At 53.8% G+C, this 20,231-nt stretch overlaps 1 protein-coding gene across 11 annotated transcripts in view; it reads left to right on the plus strand.

Moving 5' to 3' along the window:
• FAM178B (family with sequence similarity 178 member B) overlaps positions 1-16,801 on the plus strand; it is a 109,564-nt gene extending 92,763 nt beyond the window's left edge. For 9 of the 11 annotated variants that reach the window (XM_025464796.3, XM_025464801.3, XM_025464804.3 and 6 more), the window contains 4 exons: positions 9-134; positions 14,405-14,482; positions 14,739-14,891; positions 16,447-16,801. In XM_025464796.3, the coding sequence (XP_025320581.3) occupies positions 9-134; positions 14,405-14,482; positions 14,739-14,891; positions 16,447-16,566 (477 nt within the window). In that variant the 3' untranslated portion in view covers positions 16,567-16,801. The remainder of the gene's footprint in view (positions 1-8; positions 135-14,404; positions 14,483-14,738; positions 14,892-16,446) is intronic. The other 2 variants (XM_025464799.3, XM_025464803.3) reach the window with 2 other exon arrangements.
• Positions 16,802-20,231: the final 3,430 nt, after the last annotated feature.

Below are 20,231 nucleotides of genomic sequence, written 5' to 3' on the forward strand. Positions count from 1 at the left end.
CTCCCCAGCTGTCTTCACTCAGCCAGCTCCTGACCCTCATGAAGCCATCGTCCCTCAGGCAGTATCTGGGCTCTGAGACCTTGCCACCCTGCCGGGAGCAACAGCCAAAAGCCAGTGCGGAACTAGACCACAAGGTGAGCACCTCGTGCCTGCCCTCCTCAACCAGGGTATGGCACCACCAGGTGGCCAGGAAGGCAGGGCCATCCACACTGCACAACCTGTATGTAGGGCCTTATTGCTGCCAGGCTTCCTGAAAGCCTAGGGCCTTAAAATTCCAGCAAGCTGCCTCCCTCTGGTGAGAGGAGGTGCTCACCATCTCCGCATAGCCTGTAATTAGTACCCTCGCTTGCACCCCTCTCACAGGTGGAGTGGGGCGCTGTGTGCACAGGCATGCATGTCGCAGCCCCTTAACCCCCTGGCCTGCCCCTGGGTTTTGCTGCATCTTCTATAGTCCAGTAGGGATGTGTTAGCATGGGGTGCTCCATTAGTCTTAGGTTAGAGAGGATGTGGGAGCTGAAATGCTGGTGAGGGAAGTGGAGCTGGGCGTCTCCTACTGCGCCACTAAGGCTGAGTCCTTGGCCTTTCCCAGGTTCTTCCTTTTTTTTTTTTTTTTTAAGATTTTATTTATTGGGATCCCTGGGTGGCGCAGCGGTTTGGCGCCTGCCTTTGGCCCAGGGCGCGATCCTGGAGACTCGGGATCGAGTCCCACGTCGGGCTCCCGGTGCATGGAGCCTGCTTCTCCCTCTGCCTGTGTCTCTGCCTCTCTCTCTCTCTCTCTCTCTCTCTCTCTCTCTGTCTCTCATGAATAAATAAATAAAAATCTTAAAAAAAAAAAAAGATTTTATTTATTTATTCATGAGAGAGGGGTGGGGAGAGAGAGAGAGGCAGAGACACAGGCAGAGGGAGAAGCAGGCTCCATGCAGGGAGCCCGACGTGGGACTCGATCCCAGGTCTCCAGGACCACAACCTGGGCTGAAGGCAGCGCTAAACCACTGAGCCACCCAGGCTGCCCTCCCAGGTTCAACCAGGGGCCGTGGTATGGGAGCATAGGGGGCTTCAAAGTGGGATCCCCAAGCCTGGCTCTGGGAGGTGGGGAGGGTGGGGTTGTGTGGATCTCTATGAGCTCCCCTATCCCCGGGGCCTCAAGGACGAGGAATGGAGATAAAGATCTTTCTAATTTAAGAAAGTAGTAATTCCAAAAGCTCACTTGGAGGTTGGATGTTGACGATCCAGAAGTCCACCCTTTGGGCATTCGCTCTGCAAATCAGATAAATGAATTAATTTACTTAATGAACACAAATGAACCATTAAGAAGATATGATAATCCCAGGTGTATGCTCCTCTCCTGGAACATGGAGGTAAGGTTATCTTTGAGTCTGTGCTTAATATTAGTGCATTTATGAGCCTGCCGCCTGCCTCCCAGGAGAGCATGAGCTGTGTGCACGCCCCGTTCTCATCTCCCAACGATTTCCTGGGAAATGAGCTGTTTGTGGCAAATGTGTTTGGATGTTCCAGGGCCTTGCAAAAGCAGTGGGGTCAGCTCATGGGTGGGAAGGGTCTGTCTAAGCAGGACACAAGCAGGCAGGCCCCAGGCAAGGCTGAGGGAAGAAAAAAGAAGAGAGAAAGCAGGGGAGTGGTAGCAGAAAAGAGGCCTATATCTGATCTACCCAGTTAAGAGTGTGCACTTCACACACTTTGGAGGCCACTCCTGTGACCTCACTCAGCACAGCTGTGACCACCAGGATGGAGGCTTCCACTTGGCTCCTTGCTTTTTGGAGCCCATCTGGTAGCAAATGTCTCTTTAGCAACCAGGGAAGGGAGTAAGTGGCCTGAGGGCGTCCTTTATATTGAGCACTGTTCTCCTGTGTGTAAAGGAAGCCTTTGCCCCTGGTCAGCTATGATAATGGAAGTGCCCTGTGTGTCTCAGCAGGGTGTCCCCAAAAGCAGGGGTATTGGCCCAGCCCAGGGCAGTGAAGGGGGCATCTTGAGGCCAAGGCAGTCCTCCAAGGCCTTTGCTGTAGCTCCAGCCCCCCTAGGACTGAGGGATGCCTGACAGGGAGGTAGCCAGGAGCAGGGGAGGAGAAGGAGCACTGGCCTGGAAGGGGAGGAGGCGAGGCTGGTGCAGTGGAGGGGGCCCTGCACAGAAATGGGAAGCGTTCTGTCCCCCTGGGGTGCTGATCAGGTGGGGCAGGTGCAGGGCTCCCACAGCCCAGCCCTGCCCTGCTCCCACCTTGGCCAACTGACTCCTCATTAGGCCCCAGCATGTTTCATCTTCAAAGATGATCAGGCTACTCACCAGCCAGAAAGAGCAGCGGCGTCACCCGCCCAGTTTTACAGGGAGTGGTGGTCTGGGCCTGGGCTGAGCCTTTCATCCCTAGTGCTCACAGAGTCTTTGTCTTCCTTCTCTCCAGGGGTAGTGGGGAAACTAAGGCCAGAGCGAGCTTGGCCTGAGGCAACCCAGCCTGCAGGGGACATAGGGCTTTCCCAGCCCTGGGGGCTGCCGGGCTGAGCCCCATCCCCCAGGCCCTACTCACCCTGTCTGGGAGATTTCCTGTGAGAGGCTGGGTGACAGCCCTCCTCCAGCCCTGTAGATAAACACTTCTGCCAGGCTCCCCTCCCCCTGCTCTCCCTATCTTCTTTGCCCCAGGGCGGGTGTGTGTGTGTGTGTGTGTGTGTGTGTGTGTGTGTGTGATGCATAGCCCAATCTCCTCCCTCTTAGGAAGCTCCCAGCCTTCTTCCCCTCCCTGGCCTGCCCTCCCTTGGGGTTGGGCAAGTGAGCTGCTGCCTGGTGCCCAGGGCCTGCCTGTCTCTCCTCACTGATCCTGTGGCTTTGCAGTTGACCCTTGATGGGTGGGTCTCCTCAGTTAAACTATGGGCACAGCAGGGGGGGGGGGGGCGCTCTCTCCACAGCCACCATATATTTGTCACTGGATGAGTGAATGAATGAATGCAATTTGAGTTCCTCTTTTCCTCTCTGAACTCTCTTCTTCCACCCCATCTGGCCGTCCACTCTCCTACCTCATTTCCGGAGACCTCTCCCACTGCTTGCCCTCTAATGGGCCTCTACCCGTCAGCCCCCTTGTCTTTTAAAGTCCTTGTTTCATTAAGTCCACAAGGGTTTATAGCCTGCACGTCTTGTGTTGGAGGTCCTTGACTTCGGAAGTGCTACCCGCTTATAAGAAAACCAATCACAGCACATTGTAATTATAAGCTGGTGAGATTCCTGCCTGGGAAAGCTAACAGCCAAGGACAACAAAAACAGCAACCTGGTCCTGTAGCAGCACTGCAGGGAGGCTGGAGGGGAGGCTGAGCGGGCAGCCTGAATGGGCTGTTCAGAGAGAGGTGAGTCAGAGCACAAAGTGTCCTGGCAAATCGAGGCATAGAATGTAAGATTCTGCTTCCTAGCCCGATGATGAGAATACTTTCAGCATTTTCAAGTGCTTTTGTTAAAGAAATGGTTGCTCGCCCCTTGGTGGGGCTGTCCCAGAGGAGAATAAACATGGAAGTCAGAGTGAGGTGAGAGAGAAGTGGAGAGGATATTTTAATGCAGGAGGTAACTCTAGACAGTGGGCCTCCCAGTGTTTCCCTTGGGTCCTTGGGTCCAATTCTGTCAGAGACCAGTGCTCTCCCAGGCCCCCTTGTGTGAGCTTGACCTCTTGACCACCCTGCAGACAACTGAGTAACTAGGATCAATTTGGTACCATCTCCACAAAGCGCCCCTCTCAGGCTTCCAACCCAGAGCCAGGAGTTTCCTTTTCGGTGACTGGAATGAACTGTCTTGGGCCAGATTTTGGCTAGTAGATTTTTCCCAATCTCAGAGTGTTGGCCTATTAACGTTTATTGAGATTCTTGATGTTTTGGTCTTTGTTAGACCTGCCATTGTATGTTCTGTTTCTATTTACCACACTTTCCTGTTGTTTCTTGCTTTTCCCCAGGCCTTTTACTGTAGTGAAGGAATTTTTTTGTTCCATTTTTTTCTCCCGGGGATTGGTAAGATCTACAGAACAAGGATCTTTATGGTAGGATGTAAGTTTTTCCCCAGTTTGGTTAAATTTGGGAACTTTGAGGAAGTTGAGTGTCATGTGGGAAGAAAATGGATCTCCACAAAGGGGGAAGTCCCAGAGTTGGGGCTGCATCGAGGCACTGGGAGCTGGGTTCATGGCTCCTTGTCTTCATTGGCATGTCTTCCAGCAGCCTGATGAATGTCCTCATGGGACAGGCAGCATGGGCATGGGGCCCACTGAGGGTTCTGCATCTGTGATAGTCCCTATTCCCCCGGGGCCAGCTGCAGGAGGCCTCACTAACCAGATGGAGCCTGGGGACCACAGGTGGCTCCAGTCAGCTTCCTCACCGTGCACACCGCATGCTGTCCAGCTCTGTGCTTCCAAGCCTTGGGGATGGCTTGTGTACTGGAGAAGCCTTGGGGATGGTTGTGTAGTGGCGTGTATAAAGAGTTGATTTTTATGTGGGGGCGGGTAAGTGCTTTATGCTTGAGTGATACACTGGGGTAAACAAACTCTGCCCTGCTTCACAAACTCCTTTGCGCTCACTCCTGAGTCTCTGCACATCTCTGCAGAGGGTGTGGGCCTGCCAACACTGTGTATGTGTGTGCGTATGCACACTTGTGCACGCGCACATGCCTAGCTGCATGCATGTATGTCTGTGTGCATATGTGTTGTGTATATTTGTGTATATCTTTGTGGTGTGCCCTCGTGTTCATAGAGTTGACAAACAAGTTTGACTGCTTTTGTTCCTGCCATGACTGCAGCTGGCCTGTCCCTGTGTCTGCTGACCCTGCCAAGAGCCCCAGAGTGCCTGGGGTGTGGTCTGGGAGGTTGGGGAGAGTGGGCAGGGGAGGGGTGCCCCTAGGGCCTGGCAGCTCTGTGCCTGCCTCCACTCTCCCGCTGGCACTCAACACCAGCAAAGGGACATACTCCCTCAGGCTCGGCTAGAGCGCAGGCCCCTCACCCTGTGTCACCCAGAAGCACAGGTGGAGAGGGAGCCTCTCCCTCTCTCCATACTACTCTCTGCCTTCTTACCTGCAAGTGCCTGTCCTTAGTTCCTGCACCTTAGGGAGAATCCTGCCCACAGGGTTGTAAAACTTGGTCAGAGTGAGTGAGTAAATAAATAAATAAATAAATAAATAAATAAATAAATAAATAAATAAAAAATATAGATGATAGATAGATAGATGATAAAACTGGTCAGGGCAAGATTAGGTGGGTTGGGAAGAAATGAACTGACTTTAAGAAACAGAAAATAGATCTTCAGGAATCCTGAGTTCCTCCTTGCCTAGTCTGTGTTTGGTTCCTCTATACTTCCTCCAAAATGGGGAACATCAAATATCTCTTGAAATAAACCTCAAAGAGATGGTGTCTGGGAAGCTGGCCCTGAGGGGAGCTCCCTGCACCAGCAGTGGGTCACACCCACCTAGGAGGCCGCTGAGCCTCTTCAGAATGGGTATCTCTGAGCAGCTGAGGGCCACGTGGGGCCTGGGCCCAGACCAGCTTTGTTCGGGTCCCAAGAAGTCTGGCTTCTTTGCAAGTGTGCAAGCAGGGCTTAAAGTGACAGAGTGAAGCCGGGGAGGGCAGGCTTGGATTCTCTAGGCAACTTCCAAGCCTGCTCTCTGCTCCGGGCCCAGTCCTCCTCTTGGGACTCTTGGGGGTAACCGTCCCCAGGCACAGCCCTTACTCCATGCAGAGTGACTCACCTGACACTGACACTGTCTGGACCTGATACTCTACTCCATCTCTTCGTTTTTCAAGCCCTCCTGGACAATTCTTACTTAGGGAAAGGCAATCCTAAGTGCCTGTACATCACATCCAACTCCTCTGTCAGTGGACCCTACTTCATCCCCACAGCTTTTCTCCTGCACGTCAGACCATACCACTTAATTCCAGGCAGTGGACATCATTCCCAGAAATCATAGGAAATGTGAAATGTCAGGCTTCCATTCTTTTTGCTCCTGCTGTTCCTTCATCCTGGCAACGCCTGGCTTGTCTCCCCAGTCCTTGGATTCCCGTGGTCCTTATCGTCTGTTCACTTGACCTATGGCCTGTCCACACATTGCTTCACACACCTAAACAGAATCACCTTCGAGGGTCGGGTCCAGGGTCTATCTCACCTGCATACACTGCTCCCAATGAAATAAGTGCCCTGGCAGGTGCAGCCTTTGGGAGGGACCCTTGCCCACCTCCCCAGCACCTAGCCCTGCCCACCTTATCTCTTCTCCCAGGCCATACCTTCTAAGGGACAGTGCCATCTAAGTGCTAAGTCTAAACACTGCGGGGGGTGGGGAGACCTCAGCTCCCATCATGCCCCTAAGGGGGACCAGGAAAGGTGTGTGAGGTCCCCTACTCACCTCCTTGGTTGGAGGAGCAGTTGCCAGGCAAGCCATGACCTTCTCAACTGCTCTTCTCACTACCTTTTCTGTCCCTTCTCCCCTGCCTTTGCCAGGACTCTGTAGTAACAGAAACACAGAAACATATACTGGAAGGTCCTAGAACAGCTTATCAGGCTCAGCTGGACCAGGAGCTGAGCAGTGTCATGAAACCTCAGTGTTTCTCTCTGCGTCTCTTGGCTCTGCCCTATGTTGCATTCCCAGGAAGGCTTTCCTTGCTGGTCCTGAGAAACTCCAGGTTTAAGTCCTTTCCCCAAGAGCCCTAGCCAGAGGGGGAAAAAGAGCTTCTATCCTGGAGTCCTAACCAGAATCCCAGAGTTGAGTCTCATTGGCTTGGCTTGGATCATATCCTCATCTGTAAGCCAATCAAATAGGCAGGTATACACTGGCCTGCCCAGATCATGTGTCTTCCCCTAGAGTCAAGGTTGAAATCACTACCATGAAGTGTAGGGAATTGAAGGATGGGACACTCTGACAAAGGAGGGGGCAGGATCCTAGGTACCCAGAAGCCTTAGATGCCCATAGCTTGGTCTGCAGCCATGGGCAATGGCCCTACTCTCCAATATCCATGGGAGGTATTATAAGGAGGGCAGTGCTTCTGGGACACCTCGGTGGCTCAGCAGTTGAGTGTCTGCCTTTGGCTCAGGGCATGATCCCGGGATCTGGGATCGAGTCCTGCATCAGCCTCCTTGCAGGGAGCCTGCTTCTCCCCTAGCCTGTGTCTCTGCCTCTCTCTGTGTCTCTCATGAATAAATAGAATCAAGGGAGGGGGGCGGATAAAGGGCAGTGCTTTCCAGACTCCTCCCATGCCAGCACACCAGGAGGCAATTCACTGAGTGAGAAAGATAAGAAAGAGAAGAAGCCATTGCTTTTGAGGAAATAGCTTTTGAGGAAGCCACTGCTCTCACAGGCACTCTAGCCCCTGGAGGATGCCCATGCCAACACCCTGGCAGGTTTCAGTGGCTCCATCCAGCACAAGCACCCACATACTGATGTGCTCGTGCATAGCCAGTCCTAAATTCTCAAACATGTGCACTGAGAATCTTGTCTCTCTCTGGGTAGTAGGCAAAGCTGGGTTTCCGGTCCACATCCCCCTGGGGTCAGGGTCTCTAGTCCCCAGCTGGAGGAGCAGGAAGAGCCAGCCCATCCCTGCTTGTCATCTCCCCTACCCCCCATGGCCACCAGGAAGCCAGAAAGGAAGGGTGGTCTGGGTGGGAACCCTCTAGCAAAGGCTTGCCTAAGGCCCCTCACAGGCACAGGAATGGGTCAGATGCTCTGAGATAATCTCCCTGCAGCAGATCCACAGAACTAAAACCTCTCAGCCTTCCTGCTTTTGTCCCAGCTCCATCTCTCCATCATCCCCACTCCACTCTGCCGGGGCCTCCCTCATCCTCAGTACCAAGAACAGGGCCCAGGGCTGCTCAGGGTCCATCCCAATATTGGGATAAAGCTTATAAGAGAATTCCTGTGTCTGTCTGGAGTTCAGGGTCTGGAATCCTTGAACTCACTTTCTCTGGGCATCTGGAAGTAAAGGTAAGAGGCTCACCTTCTGAGGAATGGGACTAGGCAGGCCCATGCAGGGGTCCCCCAAGGTCCCTCAGCAGTCTCAGTAGACACTGTGTGCCTGGTTGCCTGGCTGGGACCCGAGAGCCTGCCTTGCAGGCAGTGGCTAAGCTAGAAGTCCTACTCCCATGCAGACTCTGCCAGCCTGTCGCCTGTCTCTCATCACCCTCACTTGGCCTCATCACTACTCCATATTTAGGGCTCTACCCACCCTTGTGCCCACATGGGCACTTTCTTTTTCTTTCTTTCTTTCTTTTTTTTTTTTTTTTTTTTGGCACTTTCATTTACAGAATTAAGTGCCTGGCCTTGGAAGCTGGAGGGTAAGCGTGGCAGGCCCTGCCTGTGACATCTGCTCTCCGGCCTCTACTCTGTGCCTTCAGGGACCCTGGGCTAGGGAGTGGCTTTATGTCACCATCTCATTTCCTAATTACCAGTCACACATCTTTGTCATCTCCTTCTTGTGAAGACTTACAACCCATGACCCATCCTGATCAGAGTCTCTTCTGAACTCTGCTGTCCTTTGGGCACATCCTTCTGCTGGCCCAAGCCAAGGTCAGGGAGTAACCTCGGAGCAGTAGCAGCATGAGCAAGGGATACTTGTGGGCACTGTGAAGAAATAGCATCCTAGAGATGATAGCAGGTGCCACACTCCAGGATGGGTCCAGACAGAGTTCACCTAGAAAAACACATCCCCTCTCATGTTTTGTTCTAGTGGACATAGCAGCTGGATAAGGCTTGCCTCTCTCACCAGAGGGAGGCTCCTGGCCTGGGGCCTCCAAGTAGTCCTACCTTGGGATTACTCATTACTGATTATTATTGTTGTTATTTGCCCCTCCTGGGGTAGAGTACCTACCACATGGCCTTAGGGCCTAGGTTTGGGGCCCCACTCCCCATCCTATGGGTACAGCCTCATCTTCTCCCCATCCTGCCAGCTAATAGGCCCTTGGGCCCCTGTCGTGCAGTGCAACGGGAGCTTGTTCCTTCTGAAAAGGATTGCCTCCAGTTCAATCCCGTTTGTGGAAAATACACAGAACTTGTTCAGCCTTAGGGAGAGAGGATAGACATCTGCTTCAGACCTAACTCTCACTGGAGATGGTCATGAGTCAGGGGACCTCTCCAAGCTTAGCCTCCACATCTGTTCAAAATGAGAACCATCAGGCCTCTCTGGGAGCCCTGCTGGGTCAGGGTACTGTGAAGAGGCACTGTAGGTTTAAATTAGGTTTTTTTTAAAAAAGAAAAAGAATTCATGGAGGCCTAGCTCTGGCCTTGGGTCTGAAACATACCAAGGTAGACAAACTAGACCAGTGCTGTTTCGGTCTTTCCGGGACTAGGTTGCTCCTAGAGTTGATCTTCAGCATGTGTGCATGCATCTGTGTCTGACAGAACAAAACCCGAGTGGACGCACATGTGGCAGTGATGGGACCTATGCAGAATTTTGACCCTGGGCTCCATCGTGAGGCCCTTGGGACAGGGCTGAGGGAATCCCAGCCAGATTAGGTTGAAAGCAGTTCCCCCAGGCCAGCCACCCCCTAGGGCCCTTGAGCATGGAGAGGTGAAAGCAGAGGAAACTGCTCTGGGGTCTTGGTGTCCCAGGCAGGGAGCTGGCACCCTAGGCCTTCAGGGCCCGTTTCTTGAGCCAGAGCCCCTTGGCCCCAGCAGCCAGGCCTCGAGGGCCATGTCCTTTGGTGAGTCTTGGTTTTCCCCAGCAGGTGTTCTGAGTCAGCCTTTATTCTGTCTCCCGCCCCCTGCCCCCCCTCCCCACAGCTGCCCCAGAGCCTGACTGGACCTGCTCCCACGTGATGGCCACCCCACCTGGCAGCCTCCAGGGAAAGGGCTTGGTTTGGAGGCTTGCCTGGGGCCAGCCTGGATTCTTGGTCATGACCTGAGGTGGGAGAAACTCTGGTGCTCTCACCAGAAGGAGTGACTTCCTGGGAGATCTCTGCCTCCTTTTTTCTGCTCTTTTTTCATGTAAATAACCCGGGCCTAGGACTAATTCTTTGGTATTAGCTAGAGGGGAGTTTTCTAAAAGATGGAGTTCCTGGGAAATGTTCACCCTTTTTCCCTTCTGTCCTATGACGGAGCCTTGGCCCTTGGTTCCTGGGGTCAGCACTAACTAGTCCGGGAAAAGGAGACACTGGCCTTCCCCTCCTCCTCTCTGCCTCAGAGGGTGACAAGTCCTATCTCTCATCCTTGTTGTCCTTCCCCAGGGGGAGGGCAGGGCTTTAAGGCTCTAGAGCCAGGAAGGAGGCATCCTGTACAGAACTTCTCAGAAAAGTTGGCTTGCCACACTCTGGGGAGAAACCCAGAAAATGAAAGCTGGTGGGGGTGGGGACAAACCGACGGTCTCATCTTGTCAGCATTGGGTTCAGACACGTCCCGCTCCTTGCCCTCCGACTCTGCCTTTCCCCAGTTTGCTGACTGAGGTTTCCCAGGCTCCCTCCGAGTTCCGTAGGGGCTTCCCAGCCTCTGTTTACACCCAGTCGGGGGAGGAGCTGGGTAGCTGGCGCCCGTGGGGGCCCACTTCTCAGACAAGATCCTGAAGGCCAGAGATGCATGGCAACCCCCCAACCCCAAGGAGTGTCTCTGCACTGCTCTCTCACCCTGAAGCCACAGTGACTTCTACCCCCTCCCTACACACATGCCCCTAGGGACTTGGAAGCTTGGAAGGTGCCTCCTGCTGAGGAAAGGGCCTCCTTGGACTTCCAGCTGTGGAGAAAACGGGTGCCAGCAGGGGACTTGGACCTCTGGTGTACCAACTGCAGCATGGCCTCTGCCCAGCTTCCCTTCCCTGTCTTGAGAGGGAAGACAGAGCCCCGTGTCTCCGTGGTGCCAGCCAGGACAGGACCGGGCTTGCTAAGTTCAGGAGCTGGCCACAGCGCAACTGGAACAGGAAACGCAGCTCCCACACCTGGCGGTTTACTTCGTGGCCCCTGGGAAGGGCCTGCTCTCCCCACTGCTGCTGGTGCTCAGGGCCTACCTCCCTTGGAGGATGGAGGCTTGGGCACAGCCCCTCCTGGCCAGAGCCCCAGGTTATGCTGATGTCTGCCCCTCGGACCTTCACAGAACAGGGCAAGGAGCGGGACGTGTCTGAACCCAATGCCGGAGTCTGGGGGTTCAAAGGAGCCTTGTGCACCCAGTGCCCCCCATCTGTCTGTCCAGTTGTCTGGGTGGGAGCAGATGCTCTCTTACCTCTCCTTAATGCGCTGGGGCCATGGGTCTAGGGGAAGGGAGAGGACCATGTGGGCTGGGCACTTCCCATATAGTATGAAACTTAATCACCCCCCCCACCCTGCCTAGAAGTGCTATTACAAAGACTGCTGTCTTTGTGGTGATTTCTCTGCACAAGTGGAACTGTATCCTGTTAAGTTGAATCAAAGTCTTCCTTTTTAAAGGGTCTCCCCAACCCCAGGGATCACTCTTGGGGGTGAGGAAAAATGCATTCTGCCCTCCTTGCAGGTAGTGGGCAAGATTTCCTTACCCCTTTGGGAAATACAGCTTATAAAATGTGGTTCACAGAACTAACATTTCCTTCTTGATACTCCCGCCCTGTCCACCCCCAAAAAAAACACACATTCAGAGTAGTTTTCCTGGGATTTCCCCCCTGGATTCAGTGATGGGAATCAGCGTAGGAATGAAGTTGTGAAACCCGCACACGCTAGTCCTTCGTCCAGGCTGCTTTTTTTTCTCTCAGTAAATCCCCACTGCACAAATTTTCCTCCAGGGCATTGCTCAGATCCTGGGCTCACCCTCACCACGCCTCCCTTCTAGGAAGATAGATTCTGCTGGGCTGGGGGTGGGGGCCTGAGAGCCCCCAGGGACAGAGACTGGCCTCGGTACCAGTCCCAGGGTGGCTCTGAGGTCCCTTTCAGGCCCAGGCTTTGTATACAGCACAGGGGCCTCTGACATGCCGAGATCTCTCTGGAGCCTTTCCCCACCTTCCTCTAACCCACCAATGGCTCTGCGGCCCCTGGGTATTTTCTTTGGCTTCTCCTGCGGCCTCTCACTAGCAGTTTGCTTGGTGCCCTTTCAAAGATGAGCCTGGGTCCTAAGAGCAAGAGCACTGCCTTTTTCAGGGTCATGTCTCTCTCCTTTGCCTCCACACCCACCCCAAACCCAGTAGGCTCAGTCAGTTATAACTGGTATTCTCTGATTTAAAATTAACTGTAAAAAGCTTAAATTGTATTCGGATTATAGGAGTAAAGCACGCACATTGTAGAGAAATAACCTTAGAGAAAAGAAAAGATGAAGGATGTCCTAGAATCCTGTCAGACACAGCCACATTTGCACTCTGGTGGTATTCCATCCCAACTGATTCTAGTGCCTCCTCCTGGTGGGGGAAGGGGGGCAGTCTGTCCCCCACAACCCAGCCACCCTGTTCAAGAGCCTTGAATGACTTCCACTGCCCACTGTCCAAGCCCTCTGGTGCCAGCCCAGTCCTTCAGGTATCCCCTCACCCCCAGCTGAGCCAGCTACCTGGTAGTTGGTCCTCCAAAGTGCCCTGCCTCGATTTCTTGCATCAGCAGAGGATCTGTCTGGTGTTGTAATCTTGGCCCTGCCCCCATTCCCACAGGGCCATCTTCACCTCAGATCCTACTGTTCCTTTGAGGCCTGGCTAGGCTTAGTCAACTTCCTCCTTGAAGCCTTCTGAGCTGTATACCACTCCCTCCCCCACCAAAAAATCCTAGAAGGACCCTTTCTTTTTGGTCTCTGGGGAAGCTGAGATGCACTATTTGTTGACCAAATGACTGCCTTCCTGAAGTGAAGTATCTCTTTCTAATGTCTAAGGATTTGTGGCTGTGTCTTAGTCAAGGGACAGTGTCTGGCACACAGGCCTGTGCCTGCTTTATGGGGGCGGTGGGGGTGGCATGAGCCTTTTGCCAGGACTGCAGAGTTAGAAGGAGTTCTGAATGCTGTGGACCTCGTTAAGGCAAAGCCAGGCTGGGGAAGGGGAGCCTGTGGGAAGCAGCAGCTTGCCAGCAGGCCAGCTCACTGACAAGCCAGCCCAGCTGGGGGATTCAGGCATAGGCAGCTGCAGGACCTGGCAGGTGCAGCTGGCTCAGAGACTGGATCTTCCCCAACCTGGGGGCAGCACTGCTTGAAGGCACACCCGTGGTCCCCTTGGCTTTCCACACTGTCTTCTCCCTCCCTGCAGTGTGTGGTGTTGCCGGTCCCAGCAGGATTATGAGGTCAGGCCCCCTGTGGGCCTCAGCTGTTGTGAACAGGCTGGGTCCTGAGTAAGACAAGTGCTGCTGGGGGGAGGGCAGGTGACTTCCCTTCTCAAGATTTTACACCATGGTATTTTGAGTTTGAGAAGACAGTACTCCATAATACCATGTCTGATGTCCTCAAAAATGGTTCTGGCTCCTGCCCTAAGGAGGCTCCTGGGTCCATGCAAAGTGGCTGCTGCTGTTTCTGGATGATATGGGCAGGGGAAGTAGGGGCACAGGGGAGTCTTGGGCTGGTTTGGAGCCCCAGCCCTGCTATTACCATGCTTAAGCCCTGCCTGCCTTCTCTGGAGCTTGCCTCTCCCATCCCAGCTCAGCCTCAGAGCTAGTTATCTGCAATGGGCACAGTGGTGGGGTTGTTTCCTGCCACCCTCTCTATCTCAGACCGAGGAGTCTGAAGGGGACCAGGCAGCAGGCATTTCTGAGTGGAGGAGGGGCATACCCGCAGACAGGAGTTCAGAGTGCCAGGAGCTTGCTGCCTTTCACATCAGAAGCCATGCCTGTCTTTGAGGACACTCCCCTCCCTGTGCCTAATTTTGTCTTGGTAGAGATAAATGTCCCATAAAAGAATGGGTACCGACAGAGTCCAAGGGCACTCTGGGATCAAACTATTCCTGAGCAGATAGAATTGGGTCCTGTTTGTATTCCTCAGAGTATCCAGGGGGCATGAACAAGGGTATGAGTTGGAGAGTAAGCCTGCAGATGCTTAACCAAAGTTGTCTCCTGTCTCCCCTCTCTTCACCATCCTTCTTGGCTCAACATGCTTTGACTGTCCACACAGGGCTACACCTCTGTCTGTGCAAGTGGTGGTCTGCCGACAGGCAAGCTGGGCACCCAGGGGCCAGGTACCCCCATAGAGAATAGTGGCATCTGGCGTGGGTTCCTCAGGGAACAGAGCAAGACCACAGACACCATGCAGAGTCAGAGGGCCCTCTCCCCAGAATGCTTTCTCTGCTGGGCTCCTGGGATAGGGCTAAGTGACAGTATAGATTTCTGGATGGCAGAGGTTTCTTTTTCTGAATGAAGGAAGAACAATCATCCGTCAGAGGGAAGGTTCTGAATGAGGGGGTCCACAGCCCTCCATAAGGATACCTCCCTAGAAACTCGCTGGGAGCCCAGTGGTGGGCTGAGTCCCCATCCTTGGCCCCTGGGCCTGAGATCAAGGTGTCTGGAGGTGACGGAGTTAGGGGAGCCTCTCTCTCTGTGGTCTTTCCAGGTCTGCTACCTGTGCTACAGCCTGCTGACACTGGCTGGGGTGGTAGTCAGCTGCCAGGATATTACTCCAGACCAATGGGTGAGTATCCCTGGGGGCTGAGATGGGAGGCTGTGAAAGAAGTGCTGAGGGAGCAAGGTTCCCTTCTCTTCCCAGTGTCCCACAAGGCATTCCCAAGGGATACTGACCCAAGCTCCTCCCTTTCCTGCCCTACTTCTGACCAGGCATTCAAATCCATTCCTCTCTTTCTCTGATTTTGTTCTCCTTACTCCCCTGCTGTGGCTGGGCCTGGTCTATGCCACATACACCCTCCCCCATGCACACCCCATCCCTGCAGGGAGATCTGCAGCTGCTCTGCCTGCAGTTGGACCGCCATGTCAGCACCCATATCCGGGAGAGTCCCCAAGCCATGCACTGGACCAGACTCAAGGACCTGGCTGCCCAGACCTATATCCGCTGGCAGGAGCTGCTGGCTCACTGCCAGCCCCAGGTGGTGACCTCTCTGACCCCTAGACTAGGGAGGGGAGGGAAGTGGTCAGGCCAGCTAACCAGAGCCAGCAGCATGTCCACCCCCACTGCAACTACTGAGCTTCTGGCTGGCCATGGGTGGAGAGGGCAGCGCGGGTGGAGGGGGGGTAGTGGAGATGCCTCAGAGGACCTTTATCACTCTTGCCAATAATCAAATGCCCAGGGCAGCCCAGGTGGCTCAGCGGTTTAGTGCCGCCTTCAGCCCAAGGTGTGATTCCGGAGACCCGGGATCAAGTCCCACCTCAGACTTCCTGTATGGAGCCTGCTTCTCCCTCTGCCTGTGTCTCTGCCCCCCTCTCTCTCTCTCTCTCTCTCTCTCTCTCTGTCTCTCTGTGTGTCTCTCATAAATAAATAAATAAAATCTTAAAAAAAAAAATCAAATGCCCAGGGCAAGGGTAATAGTGAGGGGGAGATGAGAGGTCAACTCCTGGGCAATTGCAAAGAAAAACCTCACCCTAGGGAGTAGTAGCGGTGAGCAATGCCCCAAGAAGGGGCACCAGATGCACCAGTTGTCTACCCTCTGTCCACTTGTCCCGCAGGCCTGAGGCTGGCCTCCTACTCTGCTGGGAGGGACCCTCTCAGTCTGCCCTGGTCCCTCCAATTCCTGCAGCAACAACCTCCATGCCCCTGATTTTCTCGGGCTCTCTTAGGTAATAATACTCATAGCTTATACTGAACAATGACCCCTTTACTCTATGAGACAGGTATTGTTACAATCCCATTTCACAGACAAGCTAACCAGTCACTGAGAGATTGAATAGCTTGCCCCATCACGAAGGCAATGTGTAAGTGTCAGAACCAGGGCACACATCTGGCCTGACTCCGGAACCTACAGATTTAAGCACAGTCCAAGCCCTGCTCTGGCAGCCAAGCTTCTGGCTTCTATCCCTCTGACAAGCAGCACCCTCTGGCTTAGGGGGCCTCTTCCCTCCCCTAGCCCCCAGGCCTTGACGGAGACAGGCTGGGTCTGATGAGCATTTCTCCACTCATCCTCCCAATGCTCCTCAGGCTCCCAAATTGTCAATCCTCTGACTTTTTTCTGCTTGTCCTTCCTTCTGTAACCTCTGACTTGGGGCTGACACATTGGCCACAGGCTGTGGCTTGGGTCTCAGATTTCGCAAGTCTCTGAGAAAGCTGGAGAGCAGACCTCACCCTCAATCCCCAGGGAACTAGATCACACTAGTCTCTGGTGGGAAACAGTGTGTTTGTCATGAAGAGAAAGAAAAGTGACTGGTGGCCTGGCCAAGTCAGGGGGCAGGCCCCACCTTCCTATCACACTGCCCTGGGCCTTCAAGCCACAAGGAGAGGGAAGCCAGGCAGAGCACGCATGTGCTGTGGTCAAGTAGCCTGTTGACCCGCCGTGCCCTCTCCTGCCCTGGGAGCCATAGGACTCTTGTAGCTCAGCACCTGGCATCAGGAGGCCTGCAAAGGATGCTGATGCTGGAGAGTCCGGGAGCTTCAGGACAGTGGGCACCACCTGGGCCGGGGCCATCATACGGTTTTTCTCTTTGCCACAGGCCCAGTACTTCAACCCCTGGAAAGACAACAGTCTCCGGCTGTTGGCTGAGGCAGGAAGTGAACAGGGCTCAAGGAATAGGAGGAAGCAAAGAACAGAGGCCAGAGGAGGACCAGTGTGATGAAGCAAGAGCCTGCCTCCACGCTGCCCCTGACCCCGACAGGACAATGAACATGATGCCTCCCTGCCTGGCCTACCCCTCAGCCCTCCTTCCCATCCCGGCTTCCTCCTCTGCCCCCAGGCCTTTATGTCCACACTCCAGTTTCCCAGGGCCCTCCTGGGCCTTCCCCACTCTCCTTCCTTTCTCTGTCACTAATGTGAGCTTTCTTTGTGCACACTAAAGTCTTATTTCAGCATCGGTGGCTTAGAAGATTTCCTCCAGTCCCTGTCCTAAGTGCCCAGTGTCCAGTTTCCTGACATCCCTGCTGGTGCTGTGCTGAGTTCCCACCTCGACAGTCATGTGACCCAGTCGTCTTAGGCTCCACCCCCTGCCCCAGAAGGCTCTTTGTAAATCCTGAGGGAGGAGCAGTTATTCCTGTGGCCTGAGAGCTGTCAGAAACCGAGGGAGCAGGGATAGGGAATGTCTGTTTGGACCCAGTCCGGGACTACCCGCCTCTCCCTCACCACTCACTGCCCCTTCTGGGAAAGATCCACAGAGTGAGCTGTAATTACACTTAATTCAGTTTATCATTGAGTTCTGAAATCAACTCCCCAGAATTAGAAGGGGGGGGGGGTGTGTGCCAAAAGACCATTCTGGATGCTGCCTTCCCTCAGGCTTACCCAAGATCAGTTTGGTGGGTTTTAATGACGTGCTGGATGTCTTTGGCCCATCCCCCTTGAGGACTGGGTGGGCCCTGTGCACCCTTGGGGAGATCCCTGGGTATCCCCAATCTCTATCTACTCCAACCCACAGAGTCCATTTTAGTATCAGGCCCCTCCTGACTTGGGTTGAAAGAGGGGGTTGCATGGGGCCATAGAGGTGGAAGTAGCACAGGATGACCCCTGCACCAGTGTGGCCTGTGCCCACTCCTCAGCTCAACCAGATTGCTGATGGAGCTTCACCATGGCTGGTGCTTGCGACTTTCTCAGTTTATGTGCCCCTCTCCTTTGCTCCGTCATGCCACGGGGGTTAGGGTAAGGCAGGCTAACTAGGGAAGAAACTCCCCCCAAATAAAGGATCTTCAGAACAAGTGGCTCAATCAGCAGAGCTGAAGGGTAGGTAGCTCATCACTTTCTGGGCCTGTTTTATTTGTTTTGTTTTAAGTAGGCTTCACACCCAGTGTGGAGCCCAACGCAGGGCTTGAACTCATGACTCTGAGATCAAGACCTGAGCAGAGATCCAGAGTTGGATGCTTAACGCCTGAGCCACTCAGGTGCCCCCGAGACCTGTACACAGCTGCCTCCCTTGCCCAGAAAGCTAGGAGCTGGGGGCATCTATAATTCAGAGGGCACGAGCTCACAGAAGCATGCTAGGTGCCATACAGGTCATCTCCCTGCCATACTCCCTTTGCCAGGTGAGAGATGGAAGAAGTCCTTGGCCAGGGTGACTCGGATGCCCAGGTGACTCGAACGAGAGTTCTAGTTTCTGTTCCTGGCCACATCACAGGACTCCCTGGCCGGGGCGCCACTGAGGCCCCCAGCGGCATCAGGTAGGCCTGAGATCCTCTGATAAAAGAGCAAAGGCTCCATTAAGCCAGCCTCCTTCACGTCCCTCAGGGCTGCCACTACTTCTGACATTGCACATCTTGACAGTTAATCCTCAGCTCTTCAGTTTGCTCTGGAAACCTGGAAATCACCTTTGAAATTTCCCCTCTTTGTTCTCACTGCCAAGGGCAGAGAGGGAGTAGGGAAGCCTAAGAGGCTGAACTGGGGAGTTTCCAGTTCTTTAAGTTGTCCCTACGTAGCTCTGAGAAAGAGATGGCACAGGGACGTCTGCGGCCCTTCTCTCCAGTCCTGGTCCTTGTGCACTGACCCCACCTCCCCCGTTCCCCAAACACACTCATCCCCAAGAGGGAAATAGATACCAAGGAGAAAGGAGGTGTTGGTGACTACTCAGTCCCTCCAGAGACTTTGCTGTAACCTGAGCAGAGGGGTGTGCTTTGAGGTCACCCAAGGGCGTCCCATATCTCCTGGGACATGTAATGGGCCCTCTCTGGAACTGGCTGGGAGCTGACCAGATCTTCTCAAACTGGTCTGGGACCAGAGACTCAGGCTCCTCTAGGCCAAGATTTCCACAATGGTGCTGGCAGCTTCACCACTTGCCCTTTCCAGATCCCTGAGCCCCTGGGAAAAGACTGAGGGATATCCTGATTGAAGCCACTGGGAAGTCAGCATCCGGGGCTGTGATGACGGATGTTTTCCTGCTTCCTTTTGGTGATGGTGGCAGGGAGGGGCTGGGAAGGGAAAGGCTTCCCAGGTGGACAGCTTTGATAACTCTCCTGTAGGAGGAAGTAGAGAGAGGAAGTCCTTTTCCTACATCCCCACTCACCTCGGTCCCCAGGCCCTCAGAAAGATCCCTGCAGGGTGGCTGACCCGGGCTTTCTCATTTCCCCCTCTGTGGGTTGACAGCAGCTCCTGGATCCTTTGTAAGTCAGCCAGGCAGTGCTGACTGGAGAAACTCAGTGTGAATCCTGGGCTCCACCCGGTCTGAGAGCTGCCTCTCAAGAGCTAGGGGTAAGGAGCTCAAAGGAGGGACACCATGGCACATAAGTGGGGGAAGGGGCGGGGGCTTGCTTTTCAGATAAGACTCCTGGGCCCATCTATAGGGACTGGCCTCTGCTGAGCTGCCAGCAGATCTTTAGAGAACCTTAGAAGGCATTTAGCATATCTAGGTCTTTCCTTAACTTGGCTGCAAGCAGGTGAGCAGGAGGGTCTGTCAGGGTCTAAGGCCTGAGGCATAGGTATTTTAAATAGAATATGCCAGACAGGCAGTAGGGAGTACACGACAGGTACAGGAGACTTCTTTTGTTCCCCCTTCTTAATCTAAAACCCAGGAATCCTCTTTTTTGACCAGTTGTGCTTTTATTAAAAAGTATGAATCATGAGCAAGTAGTCATGCAGGAAACTTTATCCTCTGTCCACCCACCCATGGAAAAGGCCAGCGCTGGAAATGAACAGAACCCGGCAGGAAATGAGTGCAGGTAGAACAGGGGGTTGGGGGGGAGCTGCAGCCTTATCTTGGAGGAGCACTGGGGAGGGAAGGGCAGTGATGGAGAAGCCCGCCATAACGTCCAGAAGACTGTACCTGCCAGTGAAACCAAACCACCTTTCAAACTTTCCACTGGGGCCATCTTGCAGATGGAGCCAGGAGCTCAAGTCTCTGCCTGGTGGGGGTGGGAGCAGAGGTGAGAAAAGCCGCAGGAGACATGCTGTTTGGAGCTTAAAAGCTGTCCAGATGCACTCTGACTTCGTGGAAGGATAGAACTGGGAGTCCCAAGACCTGATTTAACATTCTGATCTTGCTAATTATCTATGTGACTTTGAGCAGGTTGCTAAACCCTCCAGAGACTCATTTTATCTCTAACATCAGAGAAACAATAGCTGCCTGTTGAAGAGTCGTCATGAGGATGATGTGAGGAAATGTGTGTTGCAAAGTCTAAAGCCCAGAACAAATGTGAAGGATATTTGCCTATCAGTCTACCTCCACTTAATCACAGCATCTAACCTGGAAGAGGAGTCAAACACATCTCCCTCCCGGCCAGCTGAAGCACAGAACCTTCCCTGCCCATCCCATGCTGTTAACTTGGCTTGCCCTCTATCTCCAGCATCTCCAAGACCACAGCTTTT

The sequence above is a fragment of the Canis lupus genome, chromosome 10 (assembly GCF_003254725.2).
Source record: "Canis lupus dingo isolate Sandy chromosome 10, ASM325472v2, whole genome shotgun sequence".
In the NCBI taxonomy this organism is placed as follows: Eukaryota; Metazoa; Chordata; class Mammalia; order Carnivora; family Canidae; genus Canis; species Canis lupus.